The sequence below is a fragment of the Hyaena hyaena genome, unplaced genomic scaffold (genome assembly GCF_003009895.1).
Source record: "Hyaena hyaena isolate Hyena2069 unplaced genomic scaffold, ASM300989v1 scaffold_225, whole genome shotgun sequence".
NCBI lineage: Eukaryota > Metazoa > Chordata > Mammalia > Carnivora > Hyaenidae > Hyaena > Hyaena hyaena.
This window is the reverse complement of record NW_024080857.1, coordinates 1,203,603-1,225,597: the sequence shown is the minus strand read 5'-3', so window position 1 is coordinate 1,225,597 and position 21,995 is coordinate 1,203,603. Positions and strand designations below refer to the sequence as shown.

The 21,995-nt window shown below is 35.1% G+C and overlaps 1 protein-coding gene across 2 annotated transcripts in view; it reads right to left on the bottom strand.

Moving 5' to 3' along the window:
- The window catches only part of ALCAM (activated leukocyte cell adhesion molecule), a 204,410-nt gene that overhangs the window by 43,011 nt on the left and 139,404 nt on the right, over positions 1 to 21,995 (bottom strand). For both annotated transcript variants that reach the window (XM_039243217.1, XM_039243219.1), the window contains exons 2-6: positions 19,221 to 19,321; positions 15,387 to 15,606; positions 8,067 to 8,131; positions 6,552 to 6,639; positions 5,871 to 6,053 (exon numbers count right to left, since the gene is read on the bottom strand). In XM_039243217.1, coding sequence (XP_039099148.1) covers positions 5,871 to 6,053; positions 6,552 to 6,639; positions 8,067 to 8,131; positions 15,387 to 15,606; positions 19,221 to 19,321 — 657 coding nt within the window. The remainder of the gene's footprint in view (positions 1 to 5,870; positions 6,054 to 6,551; positions 6,640 to 8,066; positions 8,132 to 15,386; positions 15,607 to 19,220; positions 19,322 to 21,995) is intronic.

Sequence of the window (21,995 nt, the reverse complement as noted above, 5' to 3'; positions counted from 1 at the left end):
CCAAGTTGGAAAACTCAAATATGTAAATAATTAATAATAAACATAAAGGAATACATTGATAATAATACAATAGTAGAGGCCTTTAACACTCCACTTATTATCAATGGACAGATCATCAAAGCAGAAAATCAACAAGGAAACAAGGGCTTTGGATGACACACTGGACCAGATGGACTAAACAGATATATTAAGAACATTTTATCCTAAAGCAGAAGAATACACATTCTTTTAAGTGCACATGGGACATTCTCCAGAATAGATCACATACTAGGTCATAAATCAGGCCTTGAAAAATACCACAAAACTGACATCATACCATCCATATTTTCTGACCACAGTGCTTTGAAATTTGAAGTCAATCATAAGGAAAAAAGAAAGACCTCTAAAGGATGTTAAAGAACATCCTACTCAAGAATGAATGGTTCAATCAGGACATTAAAGAAAAAATAAGGAAATATAGGAAAGCAAATGAAAATGAAAACATAAAGGTCCAAAACCTTTGAGATGCAGCAAAAGCAATCATAAAAGAGAAGTAAATAGCAATAGAGACCTATCTCAAGAAGCAAGAAATCTCAAATACATAACTAAAACTTACACGAAAAGGGGCTAGCATAGGAACAGATGAAGCCTAAATCCAGTAGAGAGGGAAATATTAAAAGTAAGAAGAGAAATAAATGATACAGAAACAAAAAGACAGCTAGAACAGATCAATGAAACCAGGAGCTGGTTCTTTGAAAAAATTATTAAAATTGATAACCCCTAGCTAGACTTATCAAAAAGAAAAGAGAAAGGACCCAAATAAATAAAATCACAAGTGAGAGAGGAAAAATAACAATCAACACCTCAGGAATACAAACACAAGAGAATATTATGAAAAATTATATGCCAACAAATTGGAAAATCTGGAAGAAATGGAAATTCCTAGAAACTTGTAAATTACCAAAACTGAAACAGTAAGAAACAGAAAATGTGAACAGACCAAAAACCTGCAAAGAAATTGAATCAGTAATCAAAAATCTCCCAACAAACATAAGTCCAGGGTCAAATGGCTTAACCAGGGAATTCTACCAAACATTTAAAGAAGTTATACCTATTCTTCTCAAGCTATTCTAAAAAATAGAAAAGGATGAAAAACTTCCAAACTCATTCTATAAGGTCAGCATTAACCTGATTCTGAAACCAAACAAAGACTCCACTAAAAAAGTGAATTATAGGCCAATATCCTTGTTGAACATGGACACAAAAATTCTCAACAAAATACTAGCAAATTGAATCCAACAGTACATTAAAAGAATCGTTCATCATAATCAAGTGGGATTTATTCTTTGGTTGTAAGGGTGGTTCAATATTTGCAAATCAAACAATGTAAATACACCACATTAATAAAAGAAAGGATAAAAACCATATGATACTGTCAGTAAATGCAGAAAAGGCATTTTATAAACTACAACAATTCTTGATTAAAAACCCTAAAAGATAGAGATAGAGGGAATATACATCAACATAATAAAGGCCAGATACAACCCCCCCCCAAAAAAAACCCCCCAAAACAGCTAATATCATCCTCAATGGGGAAAAACTAAGTGCTTTTCCTCCAGTGTCAGGAACAAGACAGAGATGTTCACTTTCACTGCTATTATTTAACATAGTACTGGAAGTCCCAGCCTCAGTAATCCGACAACAAAAAGAAATACAATGCATCCAATCAGCAAATAAGCCAAACTTTCACTCTATGCAGATGACATGATACTCTGTCTAGAAAACCTGAAAGATTCCACCAAAAATTGCTACAACTCATACATGAACTCAGCAAAGCGACAGGATACAAAATCAATGTACAGAAACCAATAATGAAGCAGTAGAATGAAAAATCATTGAATCAATCCCATTTACAATTGTACCAAAAACATAAGATATCTAAGAATAAATGTAACCAAAGAAGTAAAAGTTTTCATAGTATAGATCTGAAAACCATAAAGCACTCATGAAAGAAATTGAAGATGACACAAAGAAATGGAAAAACATTCTCTGCTTATGGAGTGGAAGAACAAATATTGTTAAAATGTTGATACTACCCAAAGCAATCTTCATATTTAATGCAATCCGTATCAAAATACCACCCGCATTTTTCACAGAGCTAGAACAAACAATCCTAAAACCTGTATGGAACCACAAAAGACCACAGAACAATCTTGAAAAAGAAAAGCAAAGCTGCAGGCATCATAATTCTTAACCTTAAGCTTTATTTATAAAGCTACAGTCACCAAGACAGTATGGTACTGGCACAAAAACAGACACATAGATCAATGGAACAAAATAGAAAACTCAGAAATGGACCCACAATTATATAGTCAACTAAACTTCATCAAAGCAGGAAAGAATATCCAATGGAAAAAAAGACAGCCTCTTCAACAAATGGTGCTGAGAAAACTAGACTGCAATATGCAAAAGAATTAAACTGGATCACCTCCTTACACAAAAATAAATTCAAAATGGATGAATGACTTAACTGTGCAACAAGAAACCATCAAAATCTTAGAGGGCAACAAAGGCAGTAACCTCTTTCATATTAGCCATATCAATTTCTTCAGAGATACATCTAGATATGTCTCCTGAGGCAAGGGAAACAAAAAAACCTTGAACTATTCGGACTTTATCAAGATAAAAAGCTTTTTCACAGTGAACAAAACAATAAACAAAACTAAAAGGCAACCTTCAGAATGGGAGAACATATTTGCAAATGACATATCTGATAAGGGATTAGAATCCAAATATATAAAAACATATAGTACTCAACAATTCAAATCAAAAACTACAGTGAGGCATCACCTTAAACCTGTCAGAATAGCTAAAATAACACAGGAAACAACAGGTGTTGGCAAGGATGTGGAGCAAGGGGAACTCTCTTGCACTGGTGGGGAGAATGCAAACTGGTATAGTCATTCTGGAAAACAGTATGGAGGTTCCTCAGAAAGTTAAAAATAGAACTACCCTACGACTCAGGAATTGCACTAGTAGGTATTTACCCAAAGGATACAAAAATACTGACTCAAAGGGTACTTGAACCCTGATGTTTATAGCAGCATTATCAACAATAGTCAAATTATGGAAGTGTCCATCAACTGATGAATGGATAAAGAAGAAGTGGTATGTGTATATGTGTGTCACACACACACACAGAGGAATATTAATTAGCCATAAAAAGAATGAAATCTTGCCTTTGCAGTGACGTGAATGGAGTTAGAGAGTATTTTGCTAAGTGAAATAATAAGTTAGAGAAAGATAACTATGAAAGAAACATGATTTCACTCATATATAGAATTTAAGAAACATAACAGATGAACAAAGGGGAAAAGAAAGAGAGAGAGGCAAACCATAAAACAATCTTAACTATAGAGAACAAACTGAGGGTTGCTAGAGAGGAGGTGGATGGGAGTTGGGTTAAATGGGTGATGGGGATTAATGAAGGCACTTGTGACGAGCACCTGGTGTTGTAAGTAAGTGATGAATCACTAAATCCTACCCATGAAACTAATATTACACTGTATGTTAACTAACTGGAATTTAAATTAAAACATGGGAGAAAAAAATTCGGAGTGAAGATTAATCTGAGAGATCTGAGGAGTCATTAAAGAATTGTCATCACAGCACTAACATGTTCACATTTGTTTTTAGAAAGATATTTCTGGCAGCAGCTTGGAGGGCAGTTTGGAGTGAACAAAAGGAATATTATTTTGGAAATCATGGAAATACTGGCAATGACAAATGGTGGCATATTCTTAGGCAGTGCCAGAGGCAGAATCAGATAAACATAAAGATTAAAGAGCGAGATTTTATAAAGCTTCATTACTCACCAGACAGGGTAAGGGAGAGTAGGGTAGGTATAGACTAGTGCATCTTTCTCAAGATAAATTGCTCAAATTTCTTTTTTCTGAATGTACTCTCTGTCCTTTCTGTTTAGCTCCCTCCTTCTCCACTCTGAAGTCACCTAGAGCAATGGATTTCCAAGTGTGGTCCTCTGATAAGCAGTATTAGCATTACCAGGGAATTTGTTATACATGCAAAGTGCTTGACTCTTCCCCACAACTACTGGATGAGAAACTTCAGAGCAGGATCCGGAGATCCGTATTCTAAGTCTTTCTGCCGATTTTGATGCACATAAAGGCCTGAGAATCACTGTCCTTGGGCATCTGAGCTTTTAGGGCTATTTACTGAGTTCTGAGTGTCACTTACCGCTTGCAACCTTGCACTGACAATTTCCTCCTGATGTAGATATCTCATTTCTCTATTGGAGTAGTAAACTCCTTGAATGCCAGGACTATGTCTTAAGCACTTTTATATCTTTACTGTGAAGCCCAGACTATATACATTTGCCTTCTTAAAAGCTGTGCCAAATGCACCCCCCACATCCAGCCACAGTAAAATAATTTCCTTTTTATTCATCCAAGGACTTTTCTGCCTACCCAACTCCTCATGACTGATACATACTTTCCTGTTTTTTCTTAAGCCAATTTCCCAATCCTTATTACTCATCTTGATGTTCTTTCCTATCTTGTGCTCTTGTACTTACACCAAGATTATTTCCAACTGAATATTTTTGAACAGACAGAATTCTGCCTTTACTTACAGAACTAATAGTTCGATTTTAGAGAAGCTGTACATAAAGAAATCCTTTAAATCCTCACTTTTAAGTCAAGTTAAAATTTACATACAATGCTTAAGGTAAAACAATCTCTTCTTGTTAGGACAAGTGGAAATTCAGTTTTGTTCCCATACAATATTCTGCATTTTATGGAACTAAAATAGAAACGTAGATGAGATAAAACTCTCCAAAGGCTCCACTGGCATTTCTGTTCTTTCTCCAGAATAGAAGTAGAAGTATTATTCTACCCATATGTTAGTGTTATAAGAAGTTTTGATTCATTTTTTAAAATAATGAAATACTTTCTTACATTTCTTCTAAAGCAATATTTCTAGTTCTATGCTTACACAGTTATAGTGATCATATATTAATAATAACACTGGTACTTAATAACAAGAATTCAATGAATGATATAGGATGCTATTTTAGAACTGTGATTTCACTTAATCTCCATAACAACACTATGGGTTATTTTTTTCCCCATTTCAAGATACTAAAACTGAGACCAAAAGTAGTTAAGCTCTTCTTCTAGAAACACACTCGGCTGGGCCTCCATTGTGAACATGTTTGCTCTGAATCTTGGCACCTGCCTTTTAGGAAAGAGAACAGCATTGCAGAAAAGGATTCTAACCCAGTCTCCACAGCTAATTTAGGGCAAGTCTCTGAGCTTCACTTTACTGCTAAGTAAAATAACGGAGTTAGATCAGATGATCAAGAAGCTTTCTTTTTAGTATAATATTCTAGGTTTCAAACTATTAAATAAAGTTAACCAAATGTCTTGGAATACAACATCCTATTAAACGTATGCAATTGAACTTATTACTAAAATAAATTTTTTCATTAAAATGGAAATCCCATATCAGTCATAAGCCTCTATTCATCTGTCATTCATTCAGAAAGTAATCAGATGGCATTTTGAACTCTTAAAAAATTCGTAGCCGTGTGCCAGGCTGAGGACTACCCAAAGGGATCAGACTAAGTTAGAGATCATGTCTTTAAGCAGAATGCAGAAGAGATGTTCAGAAATGACAAATGGAAATAAAAGGTATCATAAGATATGTAAGCATTTATTTTATAGGTCTTCCAAGGAGAAAGAGATTATTTTAGTGCAGAATAGAAACGGGGGGTTGAAAGTAGAATTCAAAGAGCATGTAGATTGGGACATAGAAGATTAATAGCATTTGAATACTCTAAGGCATTAAAATTACTTAATTATATAGTTACTTACAATAAATGTCAAAAATTGCTTGTTCAGAATAAACTGTTTTCTGGCCAGATGGTCCATAATATGTCACAGAGCAGGTGAATGGCATTTGTATGTCAGCCTTGGTTGCCTTGTATTCCAGGGATGAAGTCATGGTATAGAGCTGAGTTACTGGGTCCATTTGCTTTTTAAAAATTATAACCACCACTGAAGAAAATAAGAACATTAATGAAATTATAACCACCACTGAAGAAAATAAGAACATTAATGATAGCATCTTTCAATGGAAAATCACAATCCTTAATTGAATGTTACAGCATCTTTGAGAAGTGGTTTTGTCCTTTTTACTGTATTTAACAAGAGGGAAAATTGACATGTGCTGAGGTAGAATGTCTTTTCAGAACCATGAAATCAGAGACATTGACAGAAATAGAATCTTGGAATCCTATCTCCCACTCACTTTAATTAACTTCTAGAACATGCCATAGACAGACATAATTTTTCTCTGCTCTTGATTCTTCCACACAAGGGCTAAAATGATGTTTTAAAAAATCATTTAATGACTTAATGGTTACTTAAAGTAACAAAGCATAGAGTCATAGATCAAAGAGGGCAATGTATTTAGATGCAGGACAGTCTAAAGAATGCCAAGAGAAGAGAGAGTCAAAATAGGTCATCTGAATTTATTGCCCACTTCATACCCACCTCCTTCAAGAGGTTGTAGCACTTTTCCATTCCTGTACCACGTGATGTTCCCATCTGGATAACTGTCTTTTGAAATGCAATCTCCCAACTGCAAAATGAAGAGGGAATGTTGCTACCTCGTTTCCATCAGTGGTGGTCAATTTCAAAGTTTTAGACTCCTCAGTTTTTCCAAAGATTTCCTGACTCATTCATTATCTGAGCACTGACTAGGAACTGAATAAATGCTCTCTTGCATTAAAAACAAGGTCTTATACTTAAAATTAGGGTCTTGCCCATTTAAAACTATGCAATAGATGCTGCCACTTTTAATAAAATCCCATTCATTTAAGAGCATTACCAAATTCATTTTGACATTATTCATTTTTAACATTAACTAAATAATGACTATATTAACATTGGCTTTTCCCATGGTTCACAGATCTTCGTATGCTATGCAAGAATCATTAACGGTGGTAAAGCGGGGCTGCCTCTCTGGTCTCATACTATATAAAGTTCAGGTACATATACTTACATACTTACCAAATCTATAATTCCCACCATTTTTTTCAAATGTGTTATAACTTTAATATTTAGCATTTATTAAATAATGTCATGCAGTAAAAATTTTTAAAAGATTAAAAAATTTAGGTTTATTTACTTATTTTGAGAGAGAGAGAGAGAGAGAGAGAAAGAGAGAATCTCAAGCAGGCTCCACACTGTCAGCATAGAGCCTGAGGCTGGGCTTGAACTCACAAATCACAAGATGATGACCTGAGCTGAAACCAAGAGTCTGAGGCTTTACCAGCCTGAGCCACCCAGTCACCCTTGTTATGCAGAAAAATTTAATCTGATTGAAAGAACTGTTTGTTTTTTTTCTTTCCAAAGGAAAGTTTAGGCATTGTAGTTAGTGAAAATAATATTAGTCCGTTAATGTGCCCAAATATAAACTCCAGTTTTGTCCCATCTCAGTACAGTCTCTCTTCACAATTCTGCTATTGTGATTGTTCAAATCTGATCTTCTCATGTTGTTACCTCAACTTTTCAATAGTTTGATCTGTCAACAGGATAAAGTCCAAACTCTCTCCTATTATTACATAAGGGCTGTCATAACCCAGCTTCTCTTTACTTCTCCAGATTTCTTTTATTGCACTCTCTTGCCTACCATTTCACCACACAAAGTTCTAGCAGAGCAAATAACTTGATGTTTCCTAAATATGCCATTCCCTTTTGCATCACAGTATTTCATGTTGTTGGAAAGCCTTTCTACCCTTGGTTTGGAAAAAATCTACTCATCTTTCATGACTCCATTTAACATTCAGTTCATTCAAACAGGAAAGGCTTATGCCTGTTTCTTCCCTACTCTTCTCTCTCTTCTCCCTTCAGAAATGATTACATCATCCTCCGTGTTCCCACTCTAACTCGGGCACTTTCTGATTGGCGCCAGCCACACTGCTACCTCCACAAGAGCAAAGTCTGTCTTATTTGTCCTGGCATCTGAAGCCAAGTGAAGGCAATTAATCAAAAGCAAGTTCTTACCTGTTTTAGCTGCTCTGTTTCGAGAAAAGATGCTTTGCTTACAATTTCAGGTTTAGATGGTTGCTCTAAAGTTAAGTAGAGAAAGGTATTAAGTATACAAGAAGGAACAAAAAGACATTTATGATTTGGATTATAGAAAAATATCTCGCTTATTCAAAGCAGAAAAACAAGCAATAAAATAAAGAACACATTCCCATATAATCTGTAACTAAGAAATCTGGTCAGCTCACTACCTTCAAATATTTGCTTTATTATATTAAATACTATTTTAAATGCTAATTATACCTTTGAATAAAACATTGGTAATGTTTTCTGAATGCTTTATAAACATTCAGTGAATATGGATTTGATAGTGAAACAGAGATTAATATACTAAATATGAATGTTATTTCCAAATGTTTACTGTGTGTACTTTGTATTTACCAATAACTTCCAGCTACTTAGGTGAAGACCTGAATCCACAATGGGTACTTGTTAAAAATGTAGAATCAGAGTATCTAGGAAAAGTCCTATAAATCTGCTTTTTAAAACAAGTTTCCTATAAGATTCTCAATGACACTGAAGTTTAAGAATCATGGCTCTAAAAATCATGCTAACTAAAAGGAGTTAAGGGATACAGAAGTTCAAGTTTTCTTTGTGTCTCAAACCTTATCTTAAAGTGAAGTCACATTATGAAACTATAAATGTGGGGAAATCCTTCAAATTTGGAACTGAGATAATGGACAGAGCATTTTAAATATAGGAGGTTCTGTAAGCATCCATTCTAAGAGAGCCTTCAGAAAGAACTGATTAAAAATCTCAGCAGGGCACTTAGGCGGCTCAATTGGTTAAATAGTTAAGTGTCTAACTCTGGGTGTTGGCTCAGGTCATGATCTCATGGTTCCTAGGTTCGAGTCCTGTATCAGTTCTGGGCTGACAGCATGGAGCCTGCTTGGGATTCTCTCTGCCCCTCCCCTGCTCACACACTCTCCCTCTCTCAAAATAAATAAATAAACATTTAAAATCTAAGCAATAAGGTATTATTCAAACTTAGTTTAAGTCATTTATTCTTTGATGTTAGGTATCTATCACTGATTGACTTTTTACTTTTTAATTTGCTCTAACAAATAGGCTATAGAAAATGGGTACTGCCTCTTTGTCATTGATTTTTGTGAACCTCAAGGAGCAAAACTATTCTATTTTCATATAAACACACAAATAAATAAGAACAACCAGTTATTCTTTTGTTCATGGTCTAGTGGATTACTATCTCCAATACCTTTAATTTTTATTGCCAAACTAAATTGGCTTCTATATAATTATTACTCAATTTGGAATTCAGTTATCCATCATGTTGCCTACCCAGACAGTTACAGAAAATAAGGATGAAGACAAAAAGTCTTTGGAACAGCAAAATGGATATCACCAAGACTGTGTTAAGAAAAAAAAAAAAAAAAAAGTAAACTTCTTCATGTTAATATTGAGAGTTAATTTCCTTTTTGCAATTATTTTATATTAGAAATTGGAACAAGGAACAATAATTGTGTATCTTCCTATGTGTCCAACTTGTGCACTTTAATTATAGGAGGGCCTATTTACTATACACTCTAGATTTATAATTAATTCAATTTTCATAAGATGATTGTTTTCTAAATATATAGTTTGGAAACAAAACATAAGCAAGATAGAAAATAGAAAAACTACAGAATGGAAAGGCATAACAGAGATAATTCCATTAACACAAACAAGAATTGACACCTGATTTCCTGACTATTAGAAATGTGACCAAATTATTAAAAGCTGACCAAAGAAGTAAAAATAAAGAGCAAATTCTGGGAAACACAGTGTAGGGGTTTAAGCCTTCCATATATCAGTTAAGTGCTGGTGTTTTCACTATTTTAAAGTATGTCATTAATGTCCACAGTCACAACCCTTAGTTACCGATAAAACATTAAACTCCATTCTGAATTTATGTTTTAAGCCAAAGTCTAAAACATTTGAGAAAAGGCTACATACAAAATATTTAAAGAAAATGAAATTCTTGGTGCTTAAGTAAGTAAGCCAAAGTTCTCTGGGAATGAAAATCAATTATTTAGTGATACCTCTCTGAGAGCATAAGAGAGGTAGGATATTAAATTAATTTATGTGATCAATCAAGAGTCAAAATTAAGAAGAAAAAAAGAACAAATGGATTTTGTTTCTGTTTCCCCTTCAGTGGTATCTATGCCTGTAATGTATAGATTTGAAAAATCAACTAAAAAAAATGAGTTTCCTTTTTAATTGAGTTTCTTAATACAAAATATAGGTGGGCAGTATTGCTAAGCTGCCTTACTTTCTAGTTTGCCAAAACCATATACCAAAACAGTTGGGCACATATATCCTCCTTTGTAGAATATATGTATTCTTCTGTTTTGTACCCTTGTGATGTCATAAAGATCATAAATACTTGGTGTGTTACAAATGTTGGTCCTTTACACATGGCCATGTTTATGTTTCTTCCATAGATATTTTCTATAATTTATAGTTTTTTCAATAAAGTGACATTTTGGAAAAATCAGAAAACCTGGTAAAAGAGTGCTTAAAGTTTAGGCCACTACACTTTGTAACTCATTTTTTATTTGGAAGAGAGTCACAGTGGGCACTGTGGAAGTAATGGTGATGCCTACTGCAATTCTTTGAGTTCTTTTCTCCTAAACTTTTTTTTCAAACCCATTAGGCATTTTATATGTAATTTTCTTTTTTTAAAAAAATTTTTAATGTTTTTTATTTATTTCTGAGAGAAAGAGACAGGTGACAGGGGGAGGGTCAGAGAGAGAGGGAGACACAGAATCTGAAGCAGGCTTTAGGCTCTGAGCTAGCTGTCAGCACAGAGCCCGATGCGTGGCTTGAACCCACGAACCATGACCTGAGCCAAAGTTGGACACTCAACCGACTGAGCCACCTGGGTGCCCCTATATGTAATTTTCTTACATTAGTTTGAAGCAATCAATGGGTATTAGTTGGAGGGCCATAAAAGAGGACACATACTATTTTAGCAAAATTGCATATTGATTCCAAAGTGTTTAAAAATTTTTTTTCATGAATTATGTCAATATAATTTAGGGATTTATAACTGAGTGTAGAATTGAAAGGAAAAGTCATACCACAAATTTATTTGCATGAGTAGAATAAATTTTGCAAGAGTATCACAGCCAGCTGAGGATGAAGTGATGAAGGCAAAACTTTTCTATATCACCCACAAAATACAGGGCTATTATCAAACACTACACACAGGATAGCTCAGTTGGATATGGGAGGAATGCAAGAAATGAAAGGTGTACCAGATACATCAATTCATGAGAGCTTCTCAGTACTTTGTCAGTCTTTACCTCTTATAAATTCTGATGTACTTTAAGTAAACAGCTGTTAGCATGGAATCATAGTTTATTTTCCTCAAGATATGGGAAAAGCATTTTTTATATTTAAAAAATCAAAATAAAATATACGGCATAGGTCTCATTTGTTCAATAGGTCATTCTCTGCTCCTTCATTTAAAAACAACAACAACAAATTCCTTGCAGGTTGACTAACTTTTACAGGGCGTGGAAGAGGGAGGATCCTCAATTCTAGTAAAACATGAAGAATAGTATTCAAATGAAAGCTCTAAAGTAACTGTGTGAAGTCAACCAGCACTGCCCATCTCTAAGGGAAGAGCTGGTCCAAGTGTACACTGACTCATGTCACGGAAACAGTCTTGCTTTTAAAACTATAGGCAGTAGAGTACAAGAGGGTTTACAGATTAGCCTAGATTGTGGTTTTCAAATGCCCTTTTTTTTAAAGAGCTGGAGCCATTCTCCCTTTTTTCTTATTGTTCTTAAATGAATTATGAAAAAAAAATAAACTTTGAAATATTGAGTGGGTGGAATGCCAGCTAACCGAAGTAGTGCCTCACACTACCTACCAGCCATCTTCATTAGCTCCTCAAGAAAATCCTGGGGACACAGTAGGAAAACCACCCACAAATTCAAAGTAGTCATTTTACTGTTGATGAAAGAATCATCCCAGGCTAGTAAACAAGGTCAGAAATTAGCAGCAGACCTAACAAAGCCAGGTCTTCTGATGACCAGTCAGTGATCTTTCTGTTACACCACTGACAGCCAATAGGCAATCTGAGTATCCTTTTGATCTCCAAGACTTTTGTACAGTGACTAGAATGAATCTTTGGGAGCTTTAAAGGCTCTATTGTTGTTTCTGAAATTTTTAAACTTCCAATGTACATTAAATGCAAACACAATTTAATTTTGATGTCATTCAATTATTTTTTTTTTTAAAGCTGTACAAGGGGGGGCTGGGTTGCTCAGTCGGTGAGGCGTTGTACTCTTGGTTTTGGGTCAGGTCATGATCTCATGGTTTATGAGTTTGAGCCCTGCATTGGGCTCTGAGCTGACAGCATAGAGCCTGTTTGGAATTCTCTCTCTCCCTATTTCTGCACCTCCCCTCCTCTCTCTCTCTCTCTCTCTCTCTCTCTCTCTCTCTCAAAGTAAATAAAATAAACTTTTAAAAAAGGGAAAAAATAAAAGGCTGTACTAGTAGCAATAAAAAATGGGACTTAACTTGAATCTGTTGCTTTATGGGCATGACTATTATATCTGAGATATAGTTTAAAACTAAACAAACAAACCTACACCAGAGGTAACAGAGTCATCAGGCATGGCCTACACTTTGAATAAAAACAGTCTGAGTTTGCCCATGAGGATGGCACTCTGCAGCAAGTTGATCCGGGATTAGCTCACGTTAACCATACTCGATTCTATAGTACACAGTGCATGTTGCTAGGTGATTTGACAGAAGGAAACAGAGGACTGATTGATGAGCCTAGTAACTCTTAAGTGACTGCAATATATACATGCACAGAATAAAAGCCTCCCTGTCACAGCTGTTGTTTGCTTCACAAAATGTGACCCAAAGTAAATTCATTATTCTCTTTTTTTTTTTTAAGCAAAGCCTCTATATGCTTTTGCAAACACTTTCCTTATCATGAGCTGTGCTGTTCATTTAATTGGACTTGGAGGGTCCCACGGTTTCTAATATAAAATGCCATTTTCAAGAGTGTGTAACTTGTCTGTTTAAATTCTCCCTGGCCCGGAGCCTAGAATGCAAATTGTGTTTCTGAGAATCACTTTGTTTTCAACAACATTCAAAAGAGAAGGGGATAAGGGGTGCTGACAGTATGTGGGGTGTGAGTTTGTTTTCACAATCATAGAAATCCTCTGTACTCCAAAACAGCATACAAATCGTATCAAAGTAGACCAATTAGATTTTTTTTCAGATTGCTGTATGATATTTTTAAAGTGTATTCTGAAAGTTCTCAAAATTATTCTTCTAAAGGAACAACCTGGATTTTCTCAACATTCTTATAGATCATCTTGTTATTTGATAATTTTTAACAGAGTGCACAAGAAACCTGACAATGATAAATCAATACACGTAAACTTAAGGGAGTTGTGACTTAATCTCTACCTACTGTGCTACATGCTTGTTGTGTACTTATATTTATGACATCATGGCCTAATTAAAAACATTATTTTGGTTTATTTGCTTTACAAAAAGTGTCCCTCGTAGTGTACCATCCATCTTCCTAATAACATCAAAGTGAAATAAAAGAAAGAAAGAAAGAGAGAGAGAGAGAGAGAGAGAAAGAAAGAAAGATAGATAGATGGATGCATGGAACATTGGTAAATAAAGGATGCAGATTATCTGGATTATTTAAGGGAAGGCATGACTGGCAAATACTTGGAATTCGGTTTGATTCATAAAATGATTGAAAAGGGTGGATGTTTTCTGGAAAGTGCCTTCTTTTTTTTTTTTTTTTTAATGTCTTATTTATTTCTAGGAGAGAGAGAGAGACAGCGTGAGCAGGGGAGGGTCAGAGATAGAGGGAGTCACAGACTGAAACAGGCTCCAGGCTCTGAGCTGGCAGTCAGCACAGAGCCCGACGCGGGGCTCGAACCCACGAACCGCGAGATCATGACCTAAGCGAAAGTCGGACGCTTAACCGACTAAGCCACCCAGGCGCCCCTGGAAAGTGCCTTCTAAGCTGAAAGGTAATCAATTGAAACATGTAACATGGTTTTACAAGGTTCTTCTGGAGAAGAAAGGTTTCCTTTGATAGTACAAGCATTCTTTGAAACCATGTCATGAGCCCAGAGAAGCTTTGAAATCTATATAAATACTTAGGGACAGTTCTCCTCAGTCACATAAGAAAAATGGGGAAAATCCATGGTTGTTTGCTGTAGTAGCAAGGCCCTCTGGGTTTCTTTCTTCCCTATTTATTTTAACAATTTCTAGGTGCTGTCAAGTTATCAGAAAACAGAGAGAAAAACCTGAAAAGTGAGACCTTCTTCTCTAATTAAAAATTCTGGCATTCTGAAATGTTTGCGACCTATTTTTCTTCCTGTAATTTCTAAAATATTATGATATAACAGGAGGTGGGATTTTTTATTTGAATATTAAAGGATAAAATGTTTTAATTAGAACTTCTCAAGTCATTCATTTGCATAGCTCTTTGCACAGTAACATTAACTATATATTTTCATTAGGCAAAGTAACTTTGCCATAATTATTCCACGTCTCTTCTGTCGACTTCTTCTAACCCTACTCTACTTTTTCCCCTTGGTGTATTCCACATTACATATTCAGGGTGTGGTGAATTTTTTTTTTCTTATGGGGCAATTTTCTAAAACAACTGAACATTTTGAAGAAGTGTATCAACAGCATTAAAGGCCAGGATACATACATGTAAGCGTGCGTGCATATATAGTACTATGCTTACATGCGGGCGCGCACGCACTCACACACACACACACACACACACACACACACAGAAAGTTTAGATCTCTAATTCATAACATGGCTCGGATTTGCCTGTATTTTATTGTTTTTATATATCAGAATATTAGTTTTACATGATTCAGTCTAAAACATATATATGTATGTGTGATATGCATGATTATGCGTATTGTGTATCTATGTATATATTACAAAACATTTATCTGTACATATCAGTGAAAGTTAAAGATCACGTGCCAGTTTTCACTTGGTAGTACTTCATATCACAGGAAATTTTACCCAACAAAACAAGGGAAAATACTCTTTTAGTTCTTTACTGCAGAATTCCTATTTGAATTTCAGGTTTTTGGTTTTCCTCACTGACAGCATGCATGAGCAGGCTGAAGATCGTTAGAAGTCCTCTTAACACAGATGCCTCCTGTGGAGACACCACAGAGAGTTCACTTGTCTTTCTAAAGAACATTTTCTAGTACAAGCCATCAATCCCACTTAGCAGTGACACAGACTACTTACTGAACACCTTGACTGTTGTAGGTGCCTCAAACACGTTGTCCTCAGTTACTAGCATGCACACAAATCTCTTCTCATCACTGATCCTAGCGTTACTGATAGACAAAGTGTAGTTTTCTGAGAGGCTCAATCTGTCTTTGTATTCTGGCACATCTTCGTATTGCACACTTTTCTTTGTAGAGGACCTGAAGGCAATAAATACTGGGGAGCCATCTGGCTTTTCCTAAAAATTAAAATAACAACACATTTTAAAACAAGCATATTCCGATGTTTCAGGATTACATCCAGAGTAACGAAATTTCCTTGGCCATATTCTTCCACCAATATTTATAGTCCTGTCTAAGAAGAGTAATTGTGGATATGAGCTTCACATAAATTTTTCAGTTATAGAAAATTACTCTACCTAAGAGGAGAGGCTGTAAGTTCTTTTACAGGTATCAATTTAATTATGTGAAAATGGAAAGACAAAGCTATTGGAATCTGAGCTTTTCTTGCATCCAAAGGACAGAGCTAGTGACTGTTCCGAAACCAACAAGGGCTGGTATTAGGTCCAATATAAAAGAAAAAAAAGTGGATGAAAACAAGCATGCAAATGTACAAAATGATATTCAGCTGACCTTCCCAGCAAGCATACACAGGGGCTGTAATTGCTCACTTAGAAATCCTGGGCAGTTGTCTTTTGCATATTCATTACGTTAATCCACACACTTTAAACGTCCACACCTTTTAGTTTCAGCCAAAACTGACACAGCTGACCTTTAGTCACAACATAATGTAATGAGTCCTTCATGGAGGAACTGTGCTTGCCCTTGTGAAACAATCATGTCCATTAAGCAAAAGAATCAGGTTAATCACTAAAATCCATAGTTTTGCTATATGAGTCATAAAACTCAGCTCAAAGAGCTTGTGTATAAAAACTTATTATCAAAATCAAATATAATCTTGCAGGAACAATTATGCCAAGAGCCCAAGACATATAATTCATCTCTTCCTTTGCTCGCACAAAATTTTTCTTACCGAATAAGCAATTTACTCTAAAATAGGAGCCAATCCCTTTAACTTATCTCAAAAGCCCTTTGAGAAAATAAAATATGATAAAACATTGTAAAGTGCAGGCAAATTTCAAGGTGCCATGGGGAGTTACATTTTTTTAAATTATTAATACATATTACTGTTATGGACTAAATGTTTGTGTCACCACCAAATTCATATGTCAAAGCCCTAACCTCCCCCGCACAGTGTTCATATTTGAAGGTGAAGCCTTTGAGAGGTAATTAGGTGTAGATGAGGTCCTGGGACAGTGCCTTTATGATGGGTTTGTACCCTTATGAGGAGAGGAGGACAGGACTCTTTCTCCATGAAAACACGGGTCATATTACACATAGCAAAATGGCAGCTGTCTGCAAATCAGAAGGACCTTCACAAAGAGCCAAATCTGCCAGCACCTTGATCTTGGACTCCCAAGTCTCCAGAACTAGGAGAAATAAATATATGTTGTTTAAGCTTTCTAATCTATGGTATTTTGTTATAGAGCCCCAAGCGAAGATAATTACTAAGCTAATTTTAGAGTCCAAAAGTTTATTTGGTTGAATATCTGAATATATCAATAATATTCTCTTTAAATTTTTAAATTTTATCATGGTTTACAATGCAAATCCTTGCTCTAAATCATTCCTTCACTGAGAGAAAGATGTTACACCAGTCCCTTATAGTTCTGTATTCAAACATTTACATAATAAATAATAAATAATAGTTATTAACTTTTGAGCATTTAATTATATGCCAGGTATCTTCTTTGGGCTTTGCATGCATTAACTGATTTAATACTCATAACAACCTTGAAGGTTAGAGTTGTAATATTAGATCCATTTTCAGACTATACAGTACAGAGGTTGCTTAAATAAATCATCCAAGAGCCCAGCTAGCGTATCCCGGGAGAGCCAAGGTTGAAGTTCTGCCATCTAGCTCCATTATGACTGTACCATACCGCTCTTGACAGCCATCAGATGCCCCTTCTGTCCTAGGCACTGAGGCAGATGCTGGAGAAGAGGTGGGGATGAGGTGGACACAGGGAACTAAGGATGCACACAGGGAACTAAGCTCTCTATTCACAAGGGGATTACCACGCAAGTGGGGAGAAGCTAATCTGCAAATCAACACTGTTTTTAGAGCACATACTTCAAATATATCTCATCAGTTTACTGCTGAAGCTTTTGGCTAAATTAACAGTTTGAAAATTGTCATTATTGTTTCCACTACCACTGTATCAGTTCAATTTAGGTGAAAATTATTCCCTGAATTATCATCAGGAATGTTTATGATCACAGTGTTTCACCATCTGTGTTCCATTTACTTTGTCAGGAAGTTCAACTCAACAGATCAAGAATGTGGCAGTCACCCTTGGCGTTTTAGGGGTGTGAATAGACTCTTAGGTCATAGCTTCCTATTTCCACCTCTATAGGAAACCAGAAATAGTTCAAAATTACCCAGTGTGAGCTAGATATCAGAAGGGGAGTACAAAGAAGTGCTGTGTCATCTCACCCCTTCCTCTGCTTCCACACGACCCTTGTATAAGACACATGTGCTTAGAGTCCCGCAGCCCCACAGCCATAACAGGTACCCTGTGCCAAGGACTCAGTCAATACTCTGGTAAGAATTACTTCATGTAACCCTCACGGCACTGTAAGGAAGACTATTATCATCTCATTTTATAGATGAGACAATGGAGGTTCATTCACGTGTCCAGAGTCCCACAAGTATATGGTAGAAGATGTCGGTCTGACTTAAGAACCTACATTTTGAAAGATTGTGTTCTATCCTTCCTTAAGTGCAATCTTAAGTATATTTCCCAAAGTGTGTTTGGCAAAATATTTGTTCTTGCAGATACTTGAGAGGAAAAGTTGTGGTTAAAAAAAACCTAAGAAATGAATCAAGCTTAGACAATTCATACTGCATTTTAGTGTGTGAAAGGCTCTGAGAAGTATTGTGATAAAGTTTTCAAAAATTATTTGACCATCAGATGTTTTTTCCTCTTTGAATACGTTTCAACATTTCAGGGAACTTGAGGAAACTGTCACGGTGTTCAAGAAGCATATGGCTACTTTAAGCTTTTAAACTACCATGAGTCTCATGTGATTCAGCATTACAGCTACCTTTAGTTGGTTTCCCTGACTAAATTGAAACATTTTATCAGTTGATGATACCTAACCACCTCACATTCATCTACCAGGATATCTACTCTCCATTTCCACACCCATTTGTATCTTGACACCTGAGAAGATATGATCTGCTATCTATAAGAAATGAGGAAGATGAACAAATGTTAAATGTGAAAAGGACCTACCCCATTGATATGTTTCTAAGATAATACCAAAAACAAGCTTCTAATGCTAATGACTAATTCCCAATGAGTGGTACTCCAGCCACTAGTGTATTTTGCCTTTGTAATAGCCACGCCAAACAGAACATGCGTAGGTGGAAAAAGGCTGCTGTCTTCCACTGAGCTCTGTCCTATACTCCACTGATTTTACTCTGGAATCCGGACTTTTCCTCTGCCTCTAACATTTAAGGTTAAATCTTTCAGACTAATATGATCTAAGAATTACGTGTTTATTGGCTTTGTTTTAAAATAGCACTTCTTATGTAAGACTTAGGAATTACTCTTTTGAGATATTCAACACATTAATTCTACCTTCCTACATTTGTACTCACAGTTGAATATTGCCATTATGTTAATTTGAAATTCACATTTACTCACAAAAAGAATATGATAAAAAAAAAAAAAAAAACACCCAAAACTAGAAGCAGTTAACCAAGTCCAGGGTAGGTTACACTTACATATTTCCACTTTCCAAACATGAGATTCTGAGGTACGTCGAGTCGGCAAGGCATAATAATGGTATCTCCATATGCTGAATTTACAGTATACCATCCAAGGCCTTTAGAGAAAAGGAAGAAAAAAGGGAGATTTTAAATGTTTTCTTGAAGTAACCAAGCAAATAACTTCAGTTCAAGATATAGATCTTAATGAAGATTATCTATTATAATTTTATCTTAAATGACTACAGAAAGTATGAGGCTAGAATATGCTTTCTGTTTAAATATCAACAATTCTTCTTTAGCAACTAAACTTTTGATGTCATACATTTCAAATTTATAGACCCCTCAGTTTTACCAGGGAATAGATAAGTGTGTATCCCAAAGGAACATAATGGAATCTGAAGTATATTCTCTTAACTAGATGCCATAGAAACAAATTATACTATATTTCATAAACAAGTGGAACTACACAAAGATTATAATTTTTAAAATTCTCAAAATTAGCTTTATATATATTTGGGTTTTTCATTTGAAAATATTGTCAAATTTATCTTCTGGAAAATTTTAAAAACTATTAAAAACTAAACTAATACATAAGATCACAACTAAATTTTAAAAGTAAAAAAACAAAACTGAAAATGGCTTATCTTATAGTAGCAATGGTTAAAATACTAGTTTTAATTGTAATTACATATAAAATATTAACAAGACAGAAATCTGTATTATAAAAATCCTTTGTAAAGTTTTGACCAAGTAGTTACCCTGAATTTTGGATAGACAATCTAACTCAAACCATAATTTGCTACTAAGGTACAGAAGACTTCCTGATCTTATTTAATTTTTTATTAAAATGGAAAAATGTAGATGACAAAAGTTTAATTGTCAAAACCCCCACATACTATACAAATCTGTATATATTCATGAAGTTTAAAAACGTCAGGCATTTAACTTGGCAATAGTACTCAGGAAACATCTCATATTTTTACTCTTATTTTTTCACAATTGCTTTTAAGATTAAATATGTTTTCAAATAGATATCTATTAAGATATGTCATAATTACTGAATATAGAGTATGAAGGGGCTATTTTAAACTGTAGAGGGGGGAAAAAGATATTTTGTCCACCAGGTGGTGCTGAAGTGCAAAGCTAAGGCAATCTGCAATACAAACACAGTTTTATGACTTACTGAGGAAACAAGACATAGTGGACACTATGTTTCACTGTTACCCATCAGTCACAATGTGTATGAAATTTTCATATGGGGATAAAAATCATTAATCTTAGTAAAAGAAAAAAGGGTAATAAAAGTGCTATTTTAAAATTCTATCAACACGGAAGGTCTTCCCTTTAAAGCAATTTTGCCCCGGTGAACAAAAATCATTACAACAAACACAAACTTCACATAAACATGTCACATGTCACATAACAACTAGTTCCCAGAATTTTTAGCATGGTTTAAATAAAGAATAAAAATTATAAGTCATAATAATGTGTTTTTCACTTGCTATTAAAGTAACTTACCAAAGTTGTTTATTGTATATACGGTATTATAATAAAAAGTTACCTCACTAATTTATAAATTGTTCAGTGTTTCCCATACTGAAATGCTAATTCCTTTTAACTTAAAACCACTGCAGAGCAAAAGACTGTAAATGAAGAAATGGTCTCTTCAACTTTGTTAAAATCAAAATTGTGAGGGTTTAGATATGTGTTGCAGATATGCAAACTAATGAGAATAAAGAAATTATTTCTCGATATAGTGCTTGTTTTCTATACCACTTTGCATACTAGATGTGGAACTTTTATGTATTTTAATATTTGTTCATGTACTACCTCGGTGCAAGTATGTCAACCCAAGAAAACTTGGGTTTCCGACTTAGTGTTTTGTTTTTTCATCAGAATATAGTAAGTTACTTGGATATGTAATGTCTCTAAGATGGTCTAGATCTGTACGTTAAATTATGGCAGGACACGCACGTCTAACCATCTCCTATCATTATAAAATCACACCTTTTTTGACAACTGGCAGTACTCTCATGGTTGGTCAAGGAGTGAAAACAGTTTATAGAGCTCAGATACCAATGATGTGAATCCTTTTCCAGGTATACAGGGAAAATAAGAAAATTCTTTTTCCAAAAAAATGTAATTCTTTCCTATTTCTTACAGGCAACTGTTCTCTTCCTTACAGAACTTTAATGTGATATATGGATACCAAATTATGCAATAGATTTTATTTTATTTTACTTTATTTATTTTGAGAGACAGAGAGATGGTGCACATGAGCGGGAGAAGGGCAGAAAGAGGGAGACGGAGAATCCCAAGCAGGCTCTGCGGTGTCAGTGCAGAGCCCAAAGCAGGGTTAAATTCCATGACCCTGAGATCATGCCAAACTGAGATCAAGAGTTGGCTGGACACTTAACCAACTGAGTCACTCAGGTGCCCCCATCATAAATTTTAAAGCTATATGAATTTCAAGTAGGTAGTGTTTTATTAGCATGATTGAAGTGCCACAATAACAGGAAAGGGACAAAACAGTCTTATCTTTGTATCCCCAAGAGCAGTGCCTGGCATTGAACAGACATCGTATTCGATTTCTCACTTGAATATTCTGAAGTCCTTTCCATTTTGGTTATTACATTAACATCTTTGAAAATCAGGGAAAAGTTGGCAACAGTGGAACTTTGCGGATTCTAAAGTCTTTCTTAGATCATCTCTGATGTGCAGAGAACATGGATTTGTGCTGACATGGCACTCATATTTGAAAAGAAACAAACACAAAGCAAACAATTTTAT